Genomic DNA, 27,825 nt, shown 5'->3' with positions numbered 1-27,825 from the left:
AAAAATAATAATCCAGAAAATGAAATCAGATTTATGCTGCAGTTTTTTTTCTTTCCTAACCAATTACTAATCTCATGACCCCACAGATTTATTTTATGACCCATACTGGAGTCCGAGCCTGAGGTTGGGAAACACTGAATGAAACTACACAACTGTACAGATAAGTTGTGGAGCTCAAAGTGCCAAAAAATACATTTGAAAAACTCAACAGCAATGTCTCTTTCCAGAAATCATGACCCAGTTATTCAAGATAATCCACAGACCTTGTTGTGAACAGTTTCATGTAGGAACTATTTTTGTTACTATATTACACCCGCCAATTATATCACCTAGCAGAAGGAAGCTTGCATCTACTGCTAGCTCATCTAGCCACCAATGAGCTAGTTAACTTTACAGCTTAGCTGAGGAGGACATTAATGTTACATCTCACACTGTCACCAGCATAAGCCTCTCATCCGTAAGTAGATGCACACTTCCTTCTGCGTGTTGATTCTATTGATGTGTGTTGTACGGTAGAAAGAAAATCATTTCTACACAAAACTACTCACAAGATTTGTGGAGTAACCAGGTCACAGTTTCTGGAAAGAGATATTGCTGAGTGCCATCTAGTCCCATTGTATTTTACAGAAGGCAGAGATCTTTATGGCTGATATCTCCAACACTCATAACTCACACCAAATCAATCTAGACTGATAAACCACACTACAGGTAAGAGGAACAATATGTAGTAATGATTTTGAAGTGAACTATCCCTTTAAGGAGCAGAGTCCTTCTTACAACACTGATGAATCTTTTGCCGGTGTCGACATCTTAAATAAGATTAAATTTAATGGATTAATTTGGGTTTTGGACTGTTGGTGCAGTCTGAAGGGTTTTAAATACATTTTTAACTATTCTCTGACGTTTAAAGTAAAATGAAAAATGACTTAATTTAGAAACTAATTGCCAGATAAATCAATACTGAAAATAACTCTTGCAGTCTAATTATAATCCATACAGGAATATTAAGGCAGTTTTCATTACACAGAGGTAGAATAAATCACTGGCGGACACAGAGACTCACACAAACAGGAACATTTTACATATCCTTTATTATAACATAAGAACATACAGAAAAATAGGTTTGGTCCATGAAAAAGTCTGCAGATTCAAATACTACTACAGTCCCCCCAGTGTCGCTTTACACCCCAGAGGTTCCCACCGCATGTTTCAAATCATGTACCTGCCCAAACCCACATTAGTGTATTCTTGGAATTCGTTAATTAAATGCACACACGTTAAAGTTTCAGCCAGGACACTCATCTTTACTTTCAACAGGGAAACAACCATTGAACTCAGCAAAGTCTTCAGCCAGTGTACGAAGAAGCTACAACTCTTTAAATCTTCTTCAAATGTTTATGGCTTCTCTGCACATAATCAAAAATACACAAAACTAAAAGCAGAATATTTAACTTGTCCCAAGCTTGCAGGCGACATGAACGCTGCGTACGTTTCATCCCGCAGAGCAGCAATTCGTCAAACGTGACTGCCGTCTTTATGTTGAGGAGAGCTAAATCACTGTGCTCCCACAGTGAGGGCTGATTAATAATATAAATACTGGTTCGACTATCTGAGCGTAGACAAAGAGTTAAGAAAAACATCTGCCAGGATAAGAGATACAATTTTACTTCACGTCCATCTTCAGTTTTTTTTCTGCTCAGTATTTACAAAACTATATAGACTAGAGGTACTCATACAAGCTACTTCCTTGATAATCTGTACTAGCTAACAAGACAAGTACTGATATAATACATACTTTAAAAACAAGGATCATTGATAATAACAAAACAAAATAAAGGAAAACTTCATACTTAATGGCGCCCATAACAAAAAGATGTATATTCTGCCATGACTGAGCTTTGAAACGTCTCTCGTACACCAGACACTGGCACAAACTGTCAAAACAAAGCGATGAGAGCTTAAGACAAAGTGAACGTGAACGGCCAGCGTGCAGCAGAGCAGCCTGATTGATTACAAACACAATCAATACCTCACTGCAAGCATCCGCGGGCCAGATTGGGGAGTGTAAAATGTAAATTTACTTTCCAAAAAGGGGGACAAAGAGCCAAGGCAGAGTCAACACATTCCTGCTGATTTAGGATATTTTTAGATCCAGGGACAAAATACATTAAGTTTCCCTCTGCTTTTCATTTGTGTACAATCTGTACTTTTGTGTGGGCACAAAATGAGAGGAATGCTTCCAGGTAAGGCTTAGACATGCAAGTGAAAATACATTGTGCTCGAGGAGCTCTAGTGTGACAAAGAAAACAAAACAAATAGAAAATAAAGGTGGAAGTGGCAACTAAACTGCAACAGAAGTTGAGCTGCAGGGTGAAGATAAAACGAAACAAAACAAGGACATCCAATATAACAGTAAAGCCATCTAGTATCTATGTCTTTCTAAGTTTGTCAGAAAACTCTGCGAGGAATTCATTTGGAACATCCCACACACGCTCACACGTTAGCCGGCTCCGACAGCACAGCACGTCTCTTCATTTGCCGCCTGTGGATACATTGCTCTAGGTGTTCCTGATGCCGAGCGCCTGCTCCAGCTCCTGACGCCTCTGCTGGACCTGAAAGACACACGAAAGAGATTTAATCAGCACAACACAATGCACTGATGAAAGATCAACGTTGGCAATGATAAAAACACAAGACTAAGGCTGCGGTCCAAACAGATCTTTACGATGGACTGTCCGCACTGTTATTTACAAGTGATCAGATCAGATGTGTGTCCAGACATCACCAATAAATCTGCATGGGCTGCTGAGGTAAGTAGGCGTCAGGAACTATGTAACTACCCTGGTGACTCAGCTTTCCAACGTGGAAGCACAAGAAGTGAAGGTCCATTGTTTTGCCCTTCAAACAATCGTGATATCAAGTGGTGGTGCAGCGCCTCTCTGCTGGCATCTGTCCACAGACCATTGTTATCAATGTTGTCCCCATAGCGCTTTGCTAGTAGCAGCATGGATTCTGTTCAGCACTTCCCTAACTCTGGATTTGACATGGTCGTTTTGTGTCGGATTGCAAGTAGAGCTTAGATTCTCTGCCTGAGCCCGAACCGGTCAGGCTGTAATTTCCCGCCACTAACCTCGGGCTGGGACGGTTTAAGCTTCTCATAATAGACCTAGGCTATGGAACCAACTTCTTATCACACCTGGGGGGTGGCTTGTGTCGGCTTCGTTGGGTGTAGTGCAGCACGATGCTAGTATATGACAACAAAAAGACGGGGACCTCGACACTGAAGAGGCACATGACGAAGGCATGCCATGGAAAGAAAGACAAGAGTAAGCCTTCACTGTCCACGTTCGTATCTTTGAAAAAAATGTCGGGTTTAAAGTGGGCTCGGGCTCATAATTACAGTTAAAGGGACGGGCCGGGCTTGGACAGAACATGCACGGGCTCGGGTGGGTTCGGGCTGGATTTTTTGGGCCCGATCTAAGCTCTAATTGCAAGTGACGCAAAAGACACTTTGGAGTGCTTTGAGCGTCCAGACTGAGACCCATCTGTAGAAATCTGATTGGTATTACATTTTCAAACCTCCAAATGTATGAACAGATTTACAAAGTTATGGACAAACTGGATCCCGTATGTGCGACAGTCACGGCCACATTTCTTGGGACTCGAAAATGAAAAGGTACCTTAAAGAATGCCTGTTCTCCTAACCAACTTAAAAATAATGTACTGGAATATCTCCCAATTTGATATATAAATGTATACCTTTATTACACATGCCTTTTTCACAATGTAAAATAGTTTGAGAAAACTTAATAAGGTGCACAAAAAAGAATGAGGAAAGAAGGTTTTAAGTCATGCTGTTTAAAGTGCTGTAAACCCACAATACTTTTTGTATCTGTAAGTATATATATACACTTTAATCTTCTTTTCTGGTAATTGGTTGTCTACCCTTGTCAACCCTTTAATAATAATAATAAAAACTCGAAATGTGGTCTGGATCCAATATGTGAAATCACATTTATTTTTTTGCTGTCCAGACTTTGTAAAATCTATCTTGATAAGCAAAAAAAAAAAAAAAAAAAAAAAACAACACAAGGAAAGGATTTGGGCTGGCAGTCTGAACGCGGCTTGAGTCTACAGCCATTTAACCGTGCATAATATGCTGTTTTAAGAAGGTATAATATTTACCATGCTCACCATCTTTATGTGTCAGCCTGCTAATATTTGCTAAAAAGCACTAGAGCACAAACGACTACACCATTAAGTGTCCTAGCCATTTTTCCAGCACAAATACGACAGTCTCTGGCTCCAGAGTATAGTCTATTCCTGTTCATATGAAAGATGTCCTGAAATAACTTTTGTTATGATTTGGCATAATATAAACAAAAAAAGTTCTCAAATGTGACAATTTGCTGTTTTCATTTGTGGTTTATGGAAATTTAATTGATAGTAAATTGAATATTGTTGTTTAGGAACTATAAGTAATTACTTACACCACCTGTGGCTCTAGAGATAAGAGGCATTTATTACTATTTTCAAACATTTTATGAGAAAACAAACAAAAAAAGCAAATTAAAATTAAAAAATAAAAAATAATTGCCAGTTACCCAGTAGATCTGAAAACAGCTTTCACTACTGAGGACGATTTAAACAATTACTATTATTAATTATTATTATCCGCAGATTTATCTGTAGTAATAATAATAATAATAATAATAATTAGCTGTAGTCCTAATGAGCACTATACACAAAGTACAGCTGTTCTAGCCTGGAAATGAGAGGAATCTGTGAGCTCATGTTGTATTTGCTCTGGGAGATGTGTCTGGTTCCCTCCCGCCATGACAGATTTCCAGCTGGCCTCATATGTGCTTACGCAAAATAGGTGATGACGCCATTTCAAAACAAGCTAAATAAAGAGCGGTGCCACTCTTTCAACCAAGTTGGCTACAGCTGATGTGAAACTCTGTTGAAGTACTATCTTCACATACTGATTTCAAAAATTGAAACACTTGATCACAAACATCAATGCTACACCACCACATCTCATCTCTGCACGCCCCAGTTTGTTTACATTCGTCTGTGGCTCAGCGCTACATCATGTTTTGTTGCTCTGATTGGTGGCAGGTCTGTCTGAATGAGTCCAGATGCATTTTGATCTACTTCCACAGCCTTGAAAATGAGCCGAGAGATTCCAGTCCAACTCGCATTTGTGATTTGGTCTGGCAATGTCGGGCTACAGCTGATCATAAAAGTCATTACAGTTCATCGTCAGGGCGCCATCAGTGTCTGAACCAGATTTCATGACACTCCATCCAATATAGATATTTCACTCAAAATCAAAAATGTCAACCTCACGGTAGTGCTTGACAAGTAGTTTGGGCTTCACTCAAGTCAATATGAATGTCTCTACACGATCCATCAGACAGTTACTGACAAATTTCAGTTCGAATCAAAGTGGTAGAAATAAAGACAAAATAAAAAAGGAATAAATTGAATTACCTTGGAGTAGAAGTAGCGGCAGACCGCCTCCTGAGCCCATGGTTGGTAGTAAAACTCTGCTCTCCGCTCTTCTTCTGGGTTTCCTACCACATCTGTCATAGTCTGTAAACAGAGAACGACACATTGACACACAGCTTCATCTCGACAGGTCCTGTGGATGACAAATTAAAGAGCTTGGGATCCTGTAGGGATAAATAACATCTATCAAACACTGACCGCAGCTATGACAAACACATCAACACAAGAGCTCCCTTTTTTTTTCTTTGATAAGGCTGACTGTTGCTGTGAAAGCAGCCGGCGAGCTTTGAACTGAATTTGTTTCAATTTCACAGAGATTCGGCTCAACAAACACCACAGGTGGGAACAGCTGGTCAGCAGTTAACCAGTTAAAGTGTTTAAGAGACAGCACGGCGTCAATATGTAACACATGCCTCTCTTCCTACTGTTGCACCCTGAATTAAAAACCAAAGTCACTGTGCCACAGCAAACCTCCATAATACCAAATATCATTAACCTCAGACACGACCTCAAGGAATTTACTGAACTTAAAATTTAACCAGACTCAGAAATACCAGAGGGCATGTTTATAATTGTTGTTTTGATGTTCTTTTTTCTGATCCTTGACATTTAATATCTGACAGGAGCGGTTAATGAGATGTCAAGAGGCTGTACGTAGTTTAAAAGAATTTGTTTTTTCTTCGGAGATACTCTAAGTTTTTTTATCATCTGAGATTTTTTGCACAGCAGGAGTCTATTTTCTTGTACCCACTTTCCCATAACGACGCAGCCTTATTCTGCCTCGGTTAGTATTTTTCTACATTCCTTAACGCCCACAGAATGTACTTGTTGTTGCCGCAGTGCGTTCAAACGGGCTTTACAGGTTGTCAAGTCAATTTAAATAACCCAGATCACAAATTTGCCTCAATCTGCTTTACTAATCTGTACGGCATGACATCCTCCATCCTCAGACCTTTGATTCAAATGAAGAAAAAGTCTCCAGACGGGAGAAATGCCTTATCTAGGACGAGAAAAACATGCAAATGATGTGTGTACACAGAGAAATAAGATGAGTTAAATTACACTACTGAGAAGGAGAATGATTATATTAGGCAGGCAGGTGGAACAATAACAGCAGTAATGGCTAGAGTTTCTAGTTGAAAGCCACAAGTCACGTCCCTTACTCAAAATACTACAAGTCTTTTGGCTGTGTTGCATTCTGATGCATTGAAGCTACTGTCATTAGACAAAATGATACTGCGCTATCTTCTTATCAATGATGGATTTCTCTCTGAATTACTGCTTAACATTTCTACAAAAAGGCAGAACACTTACTCTCCTGAATGACAACTGCATATATCCCTGAAATTTTACCTGACTTTAATATTTTCTCTTATCTAAAAGCAACACAACAAAACACACAGGGATGCACAATACACTGACAACAGCTGTGATATATGGGGTTGGATACTGTTCACATTTGAACCAGTACCACAATCTGGAATTCGGTATCGGTACCCAACAGAATTTTTTGTCGGTGCTTAATTTTCTCTGTAATAAGAAAAATGTTATTTCATTTGTAAAAAGTAAGTCCAGACTTCCAGAGTCTGGTAAAAACTGGATCAGAGTGTTCTGCCCTCTGACGCTGTCCAGAGACTTAGCTTCCTCTTGCAGACTGCTGTAAGTTTATCTGTTGTGCGAGATGTGCACAAGAAAAACAATGATTCGCTTGCTTGGAAGAGCCAAAAACTGCAATTCATCGAATACCAACTTGAGGCTGGCTCCAAAACAAGCCACCATGTTAAAGTGCCCAACTTTACAGCAGAAATAAAAATGTTCACAGCCTCGTGCAAACAACAGTTTTGGTCTCTACAGCTAATTTGAACATTCATGACAACTGTGAGGAAGGTGACTTTTTATATAACACACCTGTTTAAATTTGATCAAGGCCCAAAATTAGGCATGATTAATGGCTTGACTGACAGGCAGTCTGTGAGGCGTCTACCGCTTGCTGCAGTCTGTGAGTCAGATTCACCCCTCGCTTCTCCACAGCTCCAGCCTCTCTTCTGAATATGGTCACTTCTGCTTCCAAAAAAGATGGCAGCAGCTGTCGTGCCGAACTCAAGGCTTCAAAATGGCAGTCCACAAACCAATGCCACAATAATTATGTCCATTATTTATAAAGTCTAAGGACACGGGGAAGGCTTCCATCTGATGTCTTTGGGGCTGCGACTTGGTTTTGTTCCATACTACTCTGTCATGAGTAGTCAGGGAATTCACATTCACAGGTATAGAGGTTAAGCAGTATATAGTAGTCCTATGAAGAGGTAGGTTTCATGTAAGAATACGGTTATCAGAGTAAGTAGGTTTAAAGACTAGTAACTTCAGAAATGTGGACTCTCTTGTGCAAGAGCTTGATTCAGTTTGACAAAAACAAATTAAAAGGTGGAGAAATAACATCAGATGAAATGTTTGTAGCAATTAAGACCTCACTTATTCATATTTAAGACCATTTAATGACTTTTTAGGCCTAATATTTACAAACCTGAGATTAAGTTTAAGACATTTCAAGACGTTTTAAGGACCAGCAGACACCCTGGGTAGAACTGAATTCAGATGGTGCCCTTAAAAGTACAGCGTTTCAGACTCAACCCTCCTGATACACCGCATTAGTGTTTGGATTTTTGTGTCGTCAAGCAGAGGCAACATGGTATCTGCAGTGATACTGGGCCACAGATAAAAGTGCTTCAAGTTCCATTTCAGTCGCGACGGATGGACTCACCTTGAGGTCTCTGCACTGGGACTGCAGCCAGTCGTTGATAAAGCCCTGAGGATCCCTGGCGAAACTCAGCATGAACTCTCTCTGGGTCTTCAGCTGGTTAATGGTCTCAATGGTTTCATGGATCTGAGAATGATTAAACAGAATAAAGCGAAGGGTCATCAATTCAAAGTAATTACCAGGGTTTTAATTAAATGTGATTAATTAAATGGAATATCACTGACACAGAAAAAAAGGGGATAACAGGTGTTTCCTCAATGACCATTTTACGTTGAGTATTTCTCAGATCAGCAATTCCAAGCTGCTTTAAACCACCGCACCAGCTCTAACGATTTTGTTTTTCAGAAGACACTATAAAACATACAGAGAGAACTAAGATGGGCTTTACGACAAGCTGTTTCTGATATCAAGCCGGCAGGAACTGGGTGTATATCAGTAATCGTCATCAAACCCAAAACAAAGTCACAAAATGAATGGCGCCTAAAAACTATAAACAAGCGCTCTCTATTTACAATGCCGACTTGTCTCAGAACAAAGACTACACAGGAGGACGTCTTTTAGGGGAATGGCTCCGTGTCTTATCACTGTGATTACAGCCATCCCAGCCAAGGTAATGGCTGCTCGCAGGAGGTCATGAAGACCTGACTGACCTCAAAACTGGATAGAAAAGAAGCCGGTAAGTCATAGGCAAGAATTTGAGAGAGCAGAAATGTGTGAAATTGCCCTCAGTAGGCTCAGAGGGGAAAACTACACTGTGGCTCAATGGAACAGAAGTTCAATAAAAAAAAACCCCCTCTCCACTCACATTGAATTTAAAGTGCTTAAAATGGCCTTTACATTGCTGCAGCAGATAGTTGTCACAAAGAATTAAGCTATTTCAAACTACATCACCCAGAAAATGTTCGACATTTGAAGTAAAAGTTTCTCCTAAGTCAGCAGGAATTTAGTTTAATAGACCCCGCACAAGAAAGCACAGGAATACAGCAGGAAACAGGAAACACAACTCCCTTTCATTACACAGGCGAGCTGGGCCGCAGCCTGTACCTTGTTGTCCAGTCCTGCTATTTCCTGCTGACTCGCTGTGGAAAGCAGGAAGGAGTTCATCTGGGTCTTCAGCGTGTCATCCACCTCCACGTCAATGTCATAGCAAGCAGTCTTCTTTTGGTCATTAGGGTCCACACTATAAAGAAGACATTTAGATTTAGTTAAGATGTGGATTCGTCACATTAGACTGGATTAACTGTGGATCTGTTATTAGACATTAAAAAGGATCAAGCAGTGTTCACGTGTGGTTTTTGTCACAGAGGGACCCTCACACATCACTGTGAGGAAATTACCTGATCACATGGTTGATGATGATTGGCTCTGGGGGCATCAAGAGTGCATGCAGACGCTGCGGGATCTCAGAGAACTTCATTCGCTGAGTCTCAAAAATCTGCAAAAAAATGAAACAAATACATTTGATCAAAACAACTTAATAATTAACCAATTTTAGACAGTTTTAAATTGAAAAACAGTATGTCCTATATAAACTGGAGCTAGCTCCAGCCGCTGCAGCTGATCACAGCCATTCTAGACAATGCATGTGGTGCAGCTACAACCGGTGAAGTTGTCCCTCCCAGCTCCCTTACAGTCAAGATGGCGGCAAAGATAACAAAAACAGGGAATAATTTATCTTCTATCATACCTAACTGTGGCGGATCGTAACACATTGGGTAGGCAATTAATCTGCAGATGCTCCGCTTCATAAAAAGACCTAACTTTTTTATGGATGTCAGTTTTCGAGTCACGACGAAGGCCAAAATGTGGCCTGCAGCAGATGGTAAGTCTCATCATTTCTAGCCAAGACGATGTCTGGAAACATTATGCTCTGTGCTTTTGACCTGCGGCCCCTACTGGCTGGTTGAGAGAAGTGAAGAGTCAGCTGTCACTGATGGTATGAGCCAATAAAACAGGTTTTTAACTATCTTGAATCACCTCAAACCATGAGAGATCTTTGAGCATACAGTCATGACACACCAAATATGAGGCTGACTGGTGGCAGTATTTGAGATCAGCTGCAGACAGACAGATACAGACACACACCCACATGACCAAATGCATGATGCCCCTCGGGTTTATGCCTGGTGGAGACAATTACTTATTTGTTAATCACTAACAATTTAACTTAGCTGCAGCTAGAAGGCGACTATCATGTTTTTGCTCCACAGCTCAGCCTCTTATGTGCCAGTTTTTTAAGTTCATATTTATGGAGACAAGTATATCACTCTGCTCTTCTTTATCTTAGGGTGTGTTGTACTGATAGTGTGATGAAAAAGGAGTGAGGAGCAAATCTGATCTTTTAAATTAATGCCTCCAGTTCATCTTTACCACATTTTAATTCACTGTTTTATTTACAAGAAACTGTAAGCTGAACTGGCATATTTATTTCATTCGTTAACTTTGTAGGAATTCACCAGTAACTTTCCACAATCCTGTTTATCTTGGCGCAGCAGATAAAAATGCACTGAGAAACCAGTCAGTGACCCACACAGAGCGAGAGTCTCCATACAAGGACAGGTAGAGAGACGGACTGTTCAACATCAAGAGCAGGAATCAACGAGGACTGTGACCATAGATCATTCCAGCTCCATGCAACGGCTACAGTTTGTACCCCTCAGGTTCAAAGAGCTGAGAGGCCTCTTGGTGTGTTATAAAGCAGCAAACTGAAACAGTAAGGCTTCATGTAAACTCCACTCACCTGCTGCAGATATTTGTCACAGTTGATGAACTCGCGCTCATGGGGGTCTTGGAGTTTGTGGGTCTTGACGTACTGCCACAGGGCCTGAATGATGACAGGTCTGGTCTGGGTGTGGATGCCCAGCATACGAGCCAGCCGAGGGTCCAGCTTGAACTGAGGTGGCTATTTGGTGGATTAAAGCAAAGTGAATCTGCTATTAGATTTGATTATCCCGTTTATTCACCTCTCCACTAACTGAAAAAAAATCAATCTAGAGCGCCTCCTGAGAGGCATTTATTTACCTGGTAGTCGAGCATAAGCAGGACGGTGCAGCGAACACCCACATCACCAGGCCTCTTCACCTGGAAACCATCAGTCTCCTGGGTGGTGGCAGTCCTGTGCCACTAAAATGACGTAAAGGACATTTTAAAAACAAGTATTTGTATATATACAAAAGTATTTCTGTTAATCTATAAACTGATTCATTTACAAGGGCACATTTTCGACTGTCACTGTAGCAACAAACATCTAATCATTTAAATTCTAGCATTAAATTATCATTAAAGTACATATTATAAAAATACTGTTTGCCCCATCATAAAATTAGCTGCTCTTATTTAAGCAAGTCTATTCAAAGAATTAACCACAGTGAAGAAACAATACAAAAAAAGTCCAAAAACCGTAAAACTCACTTTGGGTAAAATCCAATTTAATTATAGCTGAAATAATCAATTTATTTTTTGTATTAATTGGCAAGTATTTAAATAATCGAGTGATTATTTAAGTCATTATTTAGGGTAAAATGCCAAACATTTAAGGTGGTTTCAGGTTCTCAAAAGTGAGATTTTAATTTAATTTAATTTAATTTTAAAAAGGGAATGTGAAGATGTGTCTAAGAGGGCTGTAGGAAAATATAACAGAAATATAACAAAAAAATAATAATATTTACAAATATTTTCTGATATATTTAAGACAGGACAATTTATCAATGAATCGAGAAAATAACCAGCAGATTAATAGGTAATGAAAGTAAAAGTTTGTTGCTAATTTTATGAGATTTCTAAAGCAGGAAAACTGAAAAACGACCGTGCTTTTGTGAAAATAAATAAGTAAATAAATAAAAGAATAAAAACACAATATATTATCCTAGGGAGAAAAAACAGGTTAGTATCTGCAGACGTACATGTTCAGATACATAAAATAAATGATCTTACTTCCACAAGATGATTATCTGGACCATACAGGTCTTTGTCCAACTCAATCACCAGAGACTTGAAGAAAGAGGAGAACTTCCGCTTCTGTTTGGTGGCTTCATACTTGGACACGGCCGTCTTCAAAACAAAAGTAGTTGTTACTGGAAATATTCATGCAAGCAATTTTGTTTAAAATTGTTGTTTTGTGTCAGTGAAACATAAAACTTAAGTGAAAAGGCACTTGTACTTTGGTTGGTTATATTTGTCAGTTTTAAATTCAAACTACTGTTACAGTAACTTAAAGGGATAGTCCAGATCTTATCAGTCCCTTCAGGATTTCATGGGCTGAAGGGAGTGCCTGATTTCACAAAAACTGTGACACGTTGCAATATGTTTAGGCGTTATTTTGCAATTAAATTATGGGAGAAAATGAAAATTGTAAAAATAGTTGTGATGCTGTCTTGAATTAGGAGCCTAACAGAATTCCAATAGAATTAAAAATATATTTGTGATGTGGGGGTTGATGGGATGGGCGACAACAGCTGTTCGAAGCAACACTGAAGGAAGGTCTCGAGAGCTGTTCTTCTCCTGCTCTCTTTGCCCCATTAGCATGCGTTAACACAGCAGCAGTTGCTAACATACAACACAGGGCTGTTTCACCGTCCCTACAATCTCACACCACCTTATCGGCTCAACTCTGTTGTCAAACTCATCAAAAAACATTGGGTGACATTAGCCATGTGATGCTTAGTTATCCCTGTCACTGTGTGTGTGCCTCTGTCCCAAGTGTAGCAGTAGTCTCATGAGAAAGCAAGAGAGAAGGGCAAGGAGGGGCTGAACAAATCAATACAATGAAATTAGTTTTGACCCATTTTAAAATAGTCAAATTTGCGGTAAGATAGTGGCGATTGGACAACATTGGCCATGCAGAATTCACAGGGATTGGCTGTTGCGATCGCCAATATCCTGGAGGGACTGTACTTTGAGATGGGGTTGTATGAGGTCCTTATCCATAGTCAATCTAGATCGGTACACCCCAAGTTTGGAGAAACAACATAGAAGCACATCAATGTACTGCTGTGGATCGGGGGTGGGGGGGCAAGACGCATTTTAACCACCAACACACAGAAAGAAAAAAAAAAAAAATGCTTTAGGTAGAAAATTTTCACCATTTTCCCGAGGGTTTTAAGGGTTAGTTTGGATTCACCAAAGTCACACAATGACACATACTCTCCGATCAAGGCAGCAGTAGACCAGCATCCCTCATTTTCAGGAGGGGATTAGAAAAACGGCTCCAATTGCCCGTTGGAATGGCTGCCTGCGGCAAGGTAAAGTGGTGAAAATATTCTTAATATAGTGTACGCTTAAGCTGTTATTGATTCTTTTAGGAGGCCATAAAACATTTTGCTGCTGACCCCATTTACAGCAGTTCATTTCTTAGCTTCAGGGTCAGTACTTCTGCCTTTCTCGGGGCACACCGACCACCATCCCCTGCATGTAATCCACTGACTCTGGATAAGAACCGCATATGACCACACATCAAAAGATCCGAACTATCCCTTTAACTCTTAAGCCATAAATAAATACTGTACACGCAGAGAATGTTCATATTTTAGAAAATCAAACCAATATATTTTGATTAAAGAGCTTACATCTTCCAGCAGACGCCCCTCAACACGTAGTTCCCATGATGCAACTGTGCCTTCTCCATCCTCAGCGTCTGGCTTTGCAGGGTTGAAGGTGTTTGATATGAAGATCCGAAGCTTTCTCTTTTGCTGGAAACAATCAATCAGACGAAACTTTAAAATGATGTGCTATCATTCACTTAACGCCGACTTGATGTCGACACTGATAATCAACGCAGGAGGTCAAACTTCTAAACACAAGTGCCGGTTAAAATCCCACATGTCAAGTTCTGTTTCATTCCATCAAGTCAATTTTTCTCAGGGGAAAGATAAGATAGCTTCGCAGTGACAGCTTGAGGCTCAATTTAAGATCAGATAAATGTGTTGTCGGCTTTCAGCTGTTATAAAATAAATATCTGTCAGGCGTGTTGTCCACCTTCAGTGTGCTATCGTCTTTTTATCCACTACCACATAAAACAAACTTTGGAACCAACAATCTTCATTTATTTTCTGTAAAAACATTTAAACATAGCAGCATCAATATGTTACTTAAAAAATCCACCTGGTAGTAAGATAGTAAGATAAAAAGCCCAACAAAAAAAACCCCACTCTTACCTCTACACTTATAATGCTGTAGACATTTTTACAAGCCTTTACTGAATGACATTACTTTTAAATGTCGAGTTACAGAGATGGATGGAGGCACCTGGGGCTTTGAATGGCTTTGAAATTAATTTCCCATCTGAACCGGAGTGATTGAGGGATTCCAGGAGTGAAGACTTTAATTGAACCGTACCTTAATGGGCCTCTTGAGGGCCTCCTGAATGTCCAGCCTCTTGCGCATGATGGTCTGATCCAGCTTCCTCTCGAAAGCCAGCAGATCCATGTAAGCCTGAGACTCTGGGACCAGTTCCCTGATCTGGGAAACGATAAAAGACACTGGTGATCACTGGTGAAACATCAAATGAGTACAGCAGAGCAACACAGTCAGTTTTCAATTGTATGTCCATCTTTATTAACCGTTTTGAGAGCATATCTATCAACCTAAAGCCCCTGTCAAACAGATGTTAGAGCGTTTTTTAGCTTCTGTTCTGTGGTGCTTTCAGGTGAAACTGAATTCTTGAGCAGTGCACAGTTACAAGAGGGATTTAAATCAAATCCTTCGCATTTGGTTGGATCACTGAAAGGTGGTGAGGGTTAGAGCTGAGCACAACACAGCGCTACAGTGGAGTCAGCTGCTAAACTGACTGCTGGCTCCACACACACATCCCTCACCGATAGATCAAAAGGAGAACAGACAAGGGAGATGAATAAAATCGACCTCCGCCACATTGCTTTGTAAATGAAAACAAAGGTTTTGTCCAATGATAGCCAAACACACTCCTTTCCTATGTCTCTCCATATTGCTCTGTTAGCTACTACAATGTTTTTTTATATGACTGGTGTGGCCAGCTAGTCGCCCAAAGTCTCATTTGTCTGGATACATTTTGTTAACACCCTGCAGGATGAGTTATCAAACATTTGAAACTGTTCTACCTGGTTTTAAAGAAGGAGAAAAGAGATATATTTGGCATATAACAAGAGAGAAATGATCAATTAAAACAGAGTTACAAGATTAAAACTGGGAAATTACATGCTTCACACTTTTTAATAAGCTGTCGTGACAAGAATATGACAACAAGCAAGTGTAACTGCTCCAACAACTTCTACACAATAACATTACAGTCTGAAACCAACGCTCTGCCTGAGGCCTTATGGTCTCACTAATCTGCAATTTACATCTCAGGAAACTTTCCCACCGGTTAATAACCTATGACAACGCCAGTGTTACAGATTAGACAAGACATTTTACAAGACAAGACGTTTGTAGATGATGCTCAATAACTGTAGGGCGCAGTTTTAAGATACTGCTAATGCTAACTGAGTATTTCCTACTACCGCAGCTTCACATTAAAGCATTTAACTGGTGAAACATGGGTTGACTTTCATAAGGAAGTAGTCATAAGAAATGCAGCGTAAAAAAATGTGCCTACAAAACAAGACAACGGATCAGTCTGACATATTGCACTGAGTTTTGGAACAAGTAAGCTGTTAGATGTTGGCTGCGGAAAACAGGCTGCACACCTCCAACTTCTCAGTGGTGTAACCAACTTTTCCCTCATTAACGTTAACAGATTCCCTTGGGTTTGAATCAGAAATATTTCCAGTTACACACCACATCCTCTGCCATCGTCTTGTTAATCTACTCCTCTTAATCTTGTCACATTATACGACTCCTGCCACGGTGTGCTGCTGCTATTTGGAGCCCCCACTTCCAGTTCAGAACTGTAGCATTCGCTGTCGGACTAAACGTTGATTTAAAAAAAAAAAAGAAAAAGAAAAACAGCAGTGGGGGAGTTGGCCCAGTAATTTAGTCCCAAACCCCTTGTAAATCCAGTTACACAGACTACCTTGGCAAGTCTAGGGAGAAAGCAAATTATAACTAAAAACTGGAGTAACCCAGGCGCACCCTCTTTTCAGGAATGGCTCACAGAGTTGGCAAAAGTGGTGTTTACAAATAAATTTATTTCAACTCTAAGGACAGTACTAAGAAATACAGTATGTAACTACACGGGGAGACTACTTGGAATACATCTTGATGTGCTAATGTGGACAGATCTGTAAGTTAAGTACACACCATTTACTTAATATTCGCATACACCACATTTATATACACACTCTTTATGTTTCTGACAATCAATTTGTTGCTTGTAAGTTAGATTATGTTGCATATTAATGGGGTTTATTTTTTTAAATATTATTTTTTATATGGAGTTGTTTCATTTGTTGATTAAAATATGAAAATATTTATGTAAAAACTACAAAATACAAATTACACACACAAAAAACATGCTGAAACAAAAGCTGAAGCTACAGTAGTTCTGTGACAAGCAGACTTAAGATAAAAACACTACTGTGCAGCAGCTTGATACAAGGGTATAATAAAGAAGTGGCTGTACTGAACACTGGATATTATGGGAATAAAAGAGTGTAATAAAAGTCAGCATGACTGCAGAGAGAATATATGTCTCATCTGACAGTAGGTATATTTGAGAGCTGGGAGTTTCAATTTTAAAAATATGCGAGAAAACATTCAAAATGGGCCTGACGTGCTCAAATATAAAGGAAATGAATACATTCAATCAGAAAAGGTTATTAACGCAACATCTGTCGGGGTAATATGGAAAGATAGGATGCTGATGTTAGAGAGAAGTGTAAGAAGATGAATTTAGCGAAGTGATACAGAGGTTTTTTTGTGATCCGTCATGGACACCAACACACTGGCCAGGAGTAAGGCTGCCTAAAATGTCAACCAACCCCCAGTGTTTACAGTCAGTGCACTCATAATCTGCCTGCTTTAAACAGGGTCCTTTAAAAACTGCTTCCCTCTGTTTAGCGCTCCCTGAATTAAAATTAAAATGGACAAATGCAATCACTCTCTCAAGGCCAGGATTAATGGATTTCCATTGACTGCTGTGTGATTTACACTCACCCTCTGAGGTAGAATTTTATCAGCCATCTTCTTCTTCTTTGTGCTGTAAAAACAAATTATCCAAACAAGGTAGGTTTTAGTGCGAGTCCAAGCGGAGCAATGCTGGATTTACATATTCACAATAACTCAGTCCCTGACCTAAAGGGGCCAGCGGGAGCAGGAGCCCACAGGTCCAAAAGTAAACACAGCAGTGCAGGATATACAGATTTTACTGTGATGTGGGCAGTTGGTATCATCTCATGTATAAAAGACTAAGGCTGTCATGATTGTGTTTTCACTGTGCCTGTCCAAATATAGTGCCCCGTATACCTTTCTCTCGCTAATCAACTTGTATTCTGTCTCCTTCGTCTGACACAAGCTGGTAAATCTGTTACAAAAGTTGCGTCTAAATGTCAATAATAGGGCTCTCAATTATTCTACCGCTTATTTTCTCAATTAATCTACTTGGTTTATAAAATGTCAGTGCAAAATGGCCGTCACAATTTTCCCCCAGTCCAAGATAATTTATTTAAATAGCTTATTTTGACTCCAATATATTCAAGATACAACAACATAAAATAGAGAAAAGCAGCAAATCCTCACATTCAAGGATGACTGGCTGCTTCGCTCAAAATAAAAGACTATAATGAAAAACCTATTATCGAAACAGATGCCAATTAAATTTCTGTTTTTCACATTTCAATTAATCGGTTCAGCACAAAACTGCTGTTCCAGGAGTGTTCCTTGTAAGTTTAAAGACATTTGATGAGGCCAATTTAGAGTTCACATCTATTAAAGCATTTCTTTATACAATAAAAATAATAACTATTTTCCCCATTTAGAAATGTCCCTTCTTTGAACCTGGGATGGGGGGACAGATTTAGGAAACACTGTTTTGGATGGCAGTGATGATGGTCGGATGGTGTGTCTGAGAGAATGGGCAGCTGCAGGGCTCAAATTTCAAACCCATGGAGACTTGTGATCACAATCAAAAAGCCATTTTGTTCTCTTTACAGGCTGATATCTCAACACCTCCATTACAGATCAATGCTAACACAACAAAGCACATACTTAGAGTTTATCTCTAAATACTGACTGTCCGTATAAGAGGGGACAACTTACTGCTGGTTGCGGTTCTGCTGCTGAACCTGCTGGATCTGTTGGGGGGCGGGCCTCTTGCGAGATGGGTCCATCACACCAGGCATCACAGGGCGAGACACTGGGCTGTTGCCATATCCTGGCGGGCCCATGGCTGGTCCCTGCGGGGTCATGCGACTGGATGGAGGCATGCCCGGTCTCTGCAGAGAAAATATAGCAAAAATGATTATTTTTCTCCTCATAAAACTTCTGAGAAAAGACTTTCAGTACGTTTCTTTTCTATTTTACAAGTTGCTTCACAAAGTCAGCAAGTCTGCAGGTATTTGATTTATTGGGGTTTGTAGATGTCAAACTGTCAATTATCATTCTCAAAGGAATCTAGTCTGTGCACCAGCATACCTTACATGTTTTCTGTATACTGTATATACTATAGGCAAAGCTAGCTTAGCAAACCTCGACATGTTTGCCTCCTTATTCCAGGTTCAGTTTAAGAAGGTGTTGTACGGAAAATAAATCAGCAACTATTGTGAAAATCAACTGACCTTTTCAATTTTATTTCAAGCAAAAACGCCAAACATCTGAGAGTTTTTAGTTTCTCAAATGTGACGATTTCTTGCTTTTCCTTGTCTTACATTATTTAATACTGTAAATTTGCACGTTAGACTGTTGGCCTGACAAAACAAGACATTTGGAGACATCACCTTTGGCATAGAAAATTGTTACAGCCATGTTTTTACTGTTTCCTTCCATTAATCGAGAAAACAATCTGAGGATTAATTGCTTATGAATTTTATTTATGAAATTTAGAAAACAGTAGGGCTGCACACTATGCTTCAGATAAATAACTAAAAATAAATATGATGATGTGATTTTCACTGGGGTCTGTACCAAGAAGCATGTTCTCTTATGTCTGGAATATGATTTGTGGGATGGGGCATCTCTGTAGTACCACAATGCTTCATTTCTAATGGTATGTTGTGACACCCTCCCTCAGTATGAAAAAAATCCAAGCTCCTGTGATTTGGATACTGCACTTTGCCATTACATGATTTCAATAATATTTCAATTAATTGTGCAGCCCTAGTCATCAGGACACGACATCTCAATGGCTTTCTGCTGAAACATGGCCAACTGTGCCGAAGGTTCACTGCTGACAATTTAACCCCGGGACTCTCTAACGATGGGTGAGGATTATTAATCTGTGGCACCACCCAAATTGCATTTTTTACAGCTATAGTGACTGATCTAATGTGTTGGCTGCCTGAAACTACAGCGCACAGCATCTTGATTAATGTTTCACAGAATGATACATGGCTGTATCATCAAAGACACTGCGAGCCCGGTTGGAAGTAGGGGTGGGGGAAATTTCCAATTCTTAGATGCATCGCCATTCGGATGTGGACGAATCTGAATCGATTCACAAACGTCCAAATTTCAATTATTTAAATCTGTTACTTAGAGTAATACAGAAGGTTCTAAATAATGCGGAACTAAGAAGTGCGGTACGTGTCATCTCCGGGACACTTTGGGATGCGCACCTGGAGCAGACACTCCAACACGCGCACAGAGGAAAACAAACATGGCTGACCGCTACCCACCTCGTCGTGAGAGCTGAACAGCTTCTTCTAATTTAAAAGCAGATGTGTGGAAATACTTCGGCTTCTACAACGTTGACGGCAGAAGAGAACTGGACAAGAGCCACGTTATATGTAAGCTGTGTCATGCTAAAATAAAATACTTTGGCAACACAACAAACATGTGAAGCCATGTAACTCGATTCCACCTGACGGAGGAGTCAGGTGGAATCGGCAGGAGTGGCGCTACCGACCAGAGAACAATCGAGGAAGCAATTAGAAAGCTGCCACCCTCACCGGAAAAGGCGAAGCGAATTACAAAGGCCATCGCGGCATTTATTGCCAAGGATTTGCATCCTTATTCTGTCGTGGAAAATCAGGGATTTCGAGCACTGCTGCATACACTGGAGCCCAGATACACCATCCCATCTCGACGCTATTTCTCCGACACTCTACCATCAAACCAAAACAGAAGTCATGGCCTCACTGTTGAAGGCAGGCAGGTAAGAACGCAGTTACATGTGATGCGTGGACGTCTGTTGCCACCGAATCATTTGTTACTCTAACTGCGCATTTTATCTTGTGATTTAAGATACCTGTTGTTACCTTTGGTTCCATACAACGAAGTTGTAACTTTCCAGTTTGCACGCATTTCCATTTATATGTTTAATAAAATATAATGGAAATGAATTCAACTCTTATTACAAATGCACTGTTTTTAAAAATTGCAAGTGTTGAATGCTTATTCAGTGAGACAAAAAGAAGTGTGTGTTGTGAAAAAGTGCATCAATATACATACATTAAAGATGCATCAATAATCGTTTTATAATCGAATCGTAGCCCCTGAATTGTAATCGTAATCGAATCGTGAGGTGCCCAAAGATTCCCACCCCTAGTTGGAAGTCTCAAAAAGAGGAATCAAAATAGAGATAGTCATGAGCCCCTTTTCCACCGCAGGAACTTTAATCATTTACCCAGGATTTTTTTTTTTTAAAAAACTCAGCACGTTTCCACCGAAATTACCCGGGGAAAAAACTTCCCTCAACCCCAAACTTTCCCTGGAAAAAATACCTAGTAGGGGGGTAGGACTTTGTGCTAAAGAATGCTGATTGGTGGCTGCAAACCTTATTTCATTGCGACAAGCTTCACTTTGTTAGTGTTTTGATTAAGGATGGGTACCGAAACCTGGTACTAAATTAGCTCCGGGGCTAAATTATCAAAAACTATAGTATTGATAAGTGCTAACGGTATCAGTTCTTTTATTGGTACTTTTTCACATTTTGGTTTAATTCATTATCATCCTGCAGCCTCTCCTCTGCGCTCCGTCCACACACACGCCTACACGACATGGTAACCGGTGAACAGCAGAGCGGGCGCAGTGGAAACGAAGTGAAGATACCTCGAAAATTACTCAAGTTGACGGCAGCTATACTTGTCACTGTAAGTGACATTAACCCTTAGCAAGGAAGAAGCCAATACTTTATCAATACGTGTATTCAGCAAGCACAAACAGATAAATATGCAGACAGCGATATTCAATATGCTCCGTCCACAGTCTCTCATCCACTGACACTAACAGTATGTCTTACACAAGGACAGCACGCTAGTTCAGCTGATAGTGAATTGTTACTAATAAGCTCTATTGACAGCTGTCCGTATGTAGACTAACTTAGTTTGACACTCATCTTAAAATACTTTTACACTTAGCTGCTGGCTGAGACAAACAGCCCCAATTCTTTCTGCCAGCACTTATGTTACCATGTTACCAGCCAACAAGCTGGCGGAGCTAAATACATGGAACACACCGAATCATCTACGTCATCAGCCTGATTCGAATAAATTCAAATTACCAGGAATTCTTTTACCCAGATAAATAAATTCCTGGAAATAAAAGTTCCTGGAAATGTTGGTGGAAAAGGGGCTATTGACCTAGAGATACACATCAGTCACAGATGTCAAAGACCCTGCAGGTTGAAAGTATTGAGAGGAAGCAAGTGAATCTTCAGTGACATCAGTAGACATCATTGTGCCTCCTGGGGTTAATAAAATAAGCTAATTACAGAGGCAAATTAGCAGATAATCAAATTAATAAGGTCTGTATTTTATTTCTACTCTGTGGGTCCATGAGTTGTTGGGCGTCTCCAAGGCTCCAAATTAGGGGTGTAACAGTTCACAGAGGTCAGGCTTCGGCTCTTACGCCAGTTAAGGGGTCACAGTTTTATGCAAGTCTGGTACAGCAGGGGGAAAAATGCATATGGGTCCCTTTGGTTGGATTTATTTTGAACAGACGATAGTGTCAAAGACAGACACAATCCTCCCACTGGCAACTTTGGTAAACTATTACATTTTTATTATAATAATAAGAAACATTTCAAACTTATCTGTATTACACTTTAAAAAAATCCTTTTCAAAAGGCAAGTGGTCACAACAGTCTACAAAACTGAAAAGCATATCTCATGCTATGAAATGGAAAATACCAAAATGCATAAACCAAGTGCATTAGGAGGAGTGTATTCATTAGTTCCACCTTGGTTATATGGAAATGTAAATGCCTCCAGTAATAGTTTTATCACGTTCCTAGTGATCGGCACATCTGGGTGATGCTTTCGAATGTGTGTTAATATGTTGCATGTATTAACATTCACATCCCCTCCAACAATGAAGCAAAACCGTCACACTGCCCTCAGTGTATACACAACTTTCTCTGTTTAGGCTCACCAGGAACCTGAAGGCGGGTTTTTGAGCTCCGGTGTTTCATTTGCCCTCACCATAGTGTAACTGACGCGGACGCCAATCAGCTTGCTGTGCTAACCGCAGAAACAGTTGCTAATGGTGTGCAGCTGAAAGTTTCCAGGCGGAGTTCATGCTTGCAAACTCTGGTTTCACACCACGTCTATCAGTCTACATACATACTGTGCATACGCATGCACCGAACCATGACAGTCTGGCACGAATACATGAACCATTACAGCCCTGGTCCCAACATGAAAGAGTGCAGAACTAGGGATAGACCGATATGGATTTTTTAGGGCCGATGCCGATACCGATTTTTTTTCATCACCCTTAGCCGATGACCGATTATGGACTGCCGATTTTCTTGAGCCGATATTTGGGGCCGATACTACTTTTGCTCCCTCAATTTACATTAAAAAAATAACACAATGATAACAAATATTACAGGTCTCAAGTTTAAAATAAGAAACATTTATTGAACAGTAAAAAATACTAAAACAAGATGGAAAGTTGAGGTAGAGCAGGTAGAATATTATTATTATTATTATACATTCAAATAAAAAAAAGAGTTCAGTGCTCTTAAATCTTCCAGTAATGTCTTTATAAAATAAACAAATATTTAAGCTGAAGCATAAATAAAACAACAACTACTGTACACAGTATGATTCAACAGCTTTGTTCAACTTAACCACATACTTTCAAATGAAAAAAAGTGCCAGGGAAAAATAAATCCGCTAACCCATGTGCGTATCGGCCGATGCCGATACAAGTAAAAAAACTCAAATATCGGCCCGATATATCGGCCGGCCGATGTATCAGTCTATCCTTATGCAGAACACCCCTATTGTAGTAAAGCAAGCTGTATTTCCAAGGTCAACGTTTAAACAGCGCTTTGGAGGATAAAAGTCTACAACTGTGTCATCCTTTCAGTTCAGTCTAAATGGGTAACGTCGGTCTGATGTGACGGTTGTGTTTGCTCCAAGATGTAATATTAAATTAATTTCACAAACGTAAACGTGGAAGCCAAATATTAGCAGCACATTTTCTGATGCAAAGCTTTTCATTTCAAACTCATCAAAACTAATTTTCATTTTCAAGTACAAGAAGAACAAATAGCATTAGCAGCTCCATTCTGTTTACAGATATTACAAAGCCTACTTTTTCAAATCATCAAATTCACAGACTTTATCCTATAAGAAGAAGCAGCAACAATTTGCATGCTGGCCCCCACAAACATGTTAACACAAAACAAACTCCACTTCCAACTCACCACGCCAAGCGCTAAGACCTCAAACAGACGGCTTCGTGTATTTGACTGCATGAGTGCAAGTGAGAAAAGCAGATAAATGACAAATCACTGATTGCAGCTTTCCCTCCTGCAGTCAGTTCAACAAATGAGTGAGATGAAGGCAGAACACTCCTCAGCATATGGTGGAGGGTGGAGGGGAGAAAGAGTGACAGACATTGACTTGTCAACAATACAAGCTAGATGAATGCGCTCTGCCTTTTCCACACAGCGCAGTGTGGGCAGAAAGGAACTGCATGTCGATCATTTAGTGCTCTTTACACTATACATCAGCGCAACCTTGGTTTACCTGAGAACAACAGGAGTTCTGCAGTATTCAGAGTATGAAGCCTCTTTGACTATGTTGTGAAAGGCTGCTTGTATGAGTGAAAGCACTCAAGGACACGGGAGAGAAAAAAATGTACCATCCTTTCACTAAATCATATTTCAGGTTTGCCAGTAGCTAAGCAGCAAACACTTCAATTGCTGCGGATATAAAATAAATGACTTTCTATCAAGATTTAAAATACAAATATGCCTTACCAAGAAACATCATAGTAGATCAAAACGTACCCATGATACAATACAATTGTAGTGAGCTTGTAAAATAATACACTGAGCTACAGATCAGAATATTGAAGTTATAATCTGCCAGGGTCTATTGACAAATCTACAGGATGACTTGAGGAACTGTCAGCATGTATGACAGGATAACAACAGTAACCTCTCAGTGATGTTTACCCATGTTAAATGCATTGTGAATATGGATCAGCACAAAGAGTGATAAAACCCCATTTTAATGTCAAACAGTTGGAAACATCTGCGCTTATGCACTCACAAGAGCATGCTGTGAAATCGGTCGCTACATGTTTTACACAGAGCTGAAATTACTTGCTCATCAACAGAAAAATAATCAGCTATTTTGATATAACTGCTCCCAACATTGCCTCATTTCATGTCCTCAGCTCTTAGGATTTGCTGCAATTATTGTGCTATAGGATAGTAAACCGAATATTTTCAAGTTCTGGACTGCTGGTCTCACAAAACAAGCAAGTTGAAGGCATGGAAGTCATTAGTGCAGATTTACATTTCATATAGACACCAGTCCAAGGGTGTTACAACGTTATACATGGGCTCCATTATTCAAAAGTCTTATCCCATATTTTTTTATTCTTATTGCCTTCATTTTGCAATGCACACAAAACTCAAGAAGGAACTCTGCTACAATTATTTTGTGTCAGTCCAATGTCACCAGGATAGTCCACAATTGGGCGGGGAAAGCCAAAAATTCACGCCTTCATTTGGTTTGGTTCACGTTGACACTGCACTTTTTAAAGTGGAACAAACTGCCTGGACAATGTCACACAGTTACAACAGCTGCTCGTTTGGGGGCGGTATTGTCGGAAACAACCACTAACCAGGAAGAAAAAATGCATGAGGAGGAAGAAAACCCAGCTCATCAATTGGCCAGGACCGAAAATGGGAATCCATTGTGGGTAACCACACGCAACTGCAATAAATAGTCCTCTGACCATTTATCAATAAGCGCCTGCACCTCCTCACTACTCCACGTCTACCCACGAGACATTTTCCAACTTTTTCTTTTTTGCCTCTGCTTCTCCCGGTTCGTGCTGTTGGATTTGTTTTTCCTACCCAAAATGCACTGCGCTCTACGTCACTTCCTATCTTTGGTTCACTGGATTGTCCATTTGCATTTCCCACTGTAAGTGAACCGAGACCCCCAGTTTTCACGCTTGTGTGGTCCGCACCAGAGTTCAAATGAGCGTTCACACGACTCCAAACAAACTGAACTATCCGTGGAAGCGGACCAGGGTAGGTTTAAAGCGGACCAAATAGCGCCAGTGTGAATACGTCCTTAGTTTGATTTAATATTTTTGACTTGATTTCAAATGTATACAAATTCTCCTTCCTCAAAGGGGCATGGTTATTTTTGGATGCTCGGAAGACACTCCTAGGGCTGGGCAATATAGACCAAATACCTCGACATCAATATCGCAAGGATATTGTAGAATTGACTTTGAGTGCTTTCACAAAATATATACACAATGAGATTTGCCATAAATAATTATCAGCAATGTGGAAATACTGACTAAGTGGGTAAAAGTAAATAGAACAGCTAAAACTGTCTCATAAGTTCAGAAAATGACATCGCTTTACTGTAATACAGCCTTTAAAACCAGGACAACACTAGTCTCGTGACAATGGATATGATATCGATATATTGCCCAGCCCTGGACAGTGCTATCACTTTTCTCTCACATAGAGTCAGCTTTGATGATGGGAATGCTGCCAGACAAAAAAGATTTCTAAAGACAGTCACAAGTACATGTTTTGATACACATTATGTAAAAAATAAATAAATAAAAAACAATTTTTAACAACTTGAAATGACTCCATACAGGAGAACGTTTGGGTACAAAATTATGGCTGACTTTTGTTTGTGTTCATTGTTAATTTATACCTGTTTCTAGTAAGAGTATTTTGTGTGTCTGTGTGTTTCAGCATCTGCTAAGATCAATTGTGGCTTTAGGATAGGGGAGATGAGCATTAGTCACCATTTTCAAACATTTTGAAGGCCAAACACTTAATGGATAAAACAATAAACAGATTATTAGTTAATGCAAATAACTGTTGGATGCAGCCCTAGTTTGATGACAGTGGCAGACCTCTCAGTGTATCACGTTTCCAATGTATTGTGCTTGTTGGCCACATCCTCCATGGCGAGCTATAACTTAATATGATCTCAAATTTGGACTTATATCATCATTGAAATACCACATTATGCCTATGAACAAGTTTACACTCCTGATACGAATGGATAAACACTGAATGCATGTTTTCACCACACTAGAAATGCCTGAGTGTCTGTTTAGTGACCACCTGGGTCCACTTAACTTGTTGTGTAACACTTTTACCAACCAGGTGGGACTGTACTAAAGGCAGGCGCTGCTGTTGCCTCTGCAGGGTGGAAAACACCAGCTGGCATGCAACAAACAGCCGAACACAAAGGGTGCAGTCGGGTCCTGGTTTGAGTCTCCTCTTCAACGTGAGAATCTGCAGTGATACAAACTGCAGCCAGTTCATTCAAAGACCACCAGGCACTTTAACGTTACTGCACCGTAAAGCCAACTTTTGAATATAACCAAAGCTTAAACTTTGTAAAGTACGATGTTTAACATTACAGGCCACCTTTATCGCGGTCTTTAAAAACTACTTAATGAGGTAACGGTGTTATTTAGCGAGCAAACTAAGAGAAACACAGTTAACAGCTAGCAACGTTAGCATGCTAAGCTAATTGGCTACCGTGACTAACTAGCTAACCTAAACGTTAGCGGGCGGGAGGGTTAGCAAATTCAAACAACAAACAAACTCCGGTAGTCACTCGAAGTGCTCGGTTAAAACGTTTCTGACGGGTGGGAACTTTTCGGCGGGGCTCCCGGCTGTAGTGAGCTGTGGCCCGCACCGGTGTCGGTGGTTAACGTTAGCCCCCAGTGACAAAGCAGCGGTAAGAGGCTTTGTTCTAGCGGACTGGCTAACGCGTCAGCAGCAAAGATGGAGTGATATCTCACCGGGTACCCAGGCCCGGGCATCGGGGAGCGGTACATGTGGTTCTGCGCAGCCGACGACGGCCCCATACGTCCAGAGGGAGTCCCAGGGCCCATGCCTGGTCCTGCGCCTGGTACCGGTGGTCCAGGTCCCATTGCTCCGCCACCACCTCCCGTCGGTGCCGACTGAAACCCCCCTCTGGCCGCCATCTCCTCTCTGAATGTCGCCGCCGGTGGAGGCACGGAGC

General features: G+C 40.3%; 1 protein-coding gene across 1 annotated transcript; it reads right to left on the bottom strand.

Annotated features, from left to right (window-relative positions):
* Positions 1 to 1,072: 1,072 nt before the first annotated feature.
* On the bottom strand, positions 1,073 to 27,825 carry smarcd1 (SWI/SNF related BAF chromatin remodeling complex subunit D1). Its single transcript, XM_033627393.2, has 13 exons — positions 27,602 to 27,825; positions 18,443 to 18,618; positions 17,342 to 17,384; positions 14,606 to 14,728; positions 13,837 to 13,959; positions 12,206 to 12,322; positions 11,294 to 11,395; positions 11,013 to 11,174; positions 9,610 to 9,707; positions 9,317 to 9,452; positions 8,276 to 8,398; positions 5,497 to 5,598; positions 1,073 to 2,612 (listed from the first exon to the last, which is right to left on the bottom strand). Exons 1-13 carry the CDS (start codon positions 27,785 to 27,787, stop codon positions 2,559 to 2,561), a joined length of 1,545 nt encoding a protein of 514 aa, XP_033483284.1. The 5' UTR covers positions 27,788 to 27,825; the 3' UTR covers positions 1,073 to 2,558.

The sequence above is a fragment of the Epinephelus lanceolatus genome, chromosome 1 (assembly GCF_041903045.1).
Source record: "Epinephelus lanceolatus isolate andai-2023 chromosome 1, ASM4190304v1, whole genome shotgun sequence".
NCBI classification, from domain to species: Eukaryota; Metazoa; Chordata; class Actinopteri; order Perciformes; family Serranidae; genus Epinephelus; species Epinephelus lanceolatus.
This window is presented reverse-complemented; position numbering and strand designations above follow the sequence as displayed.

Bases quoted from the DNA above. Each gene is read 5' to 3' on its own strand.
- smarcd1 (XM_033627393.2), bottom strand. From the start codon at position 27,787: ATGGCGGCCAGAGGGGGGTTTCAGTCGGCACCGACGGGAGGTGGTGGC. The intron at 14,729-17,341 runs GTGAGTGTAAAT...ATCGTTTCCCAG, and splicing joins ATAAAATTCTACCTCAGAGG to ATCAGGGAACTGGTCCCAGA. The intron at 12,323-13,836 runs GTAAGCTCTTTA...TTTGTTTTGAAG, and splicing joins AGGGGCGTCTGCTGGAAGAT to ACGGCCGTGTCCAAGTATGA.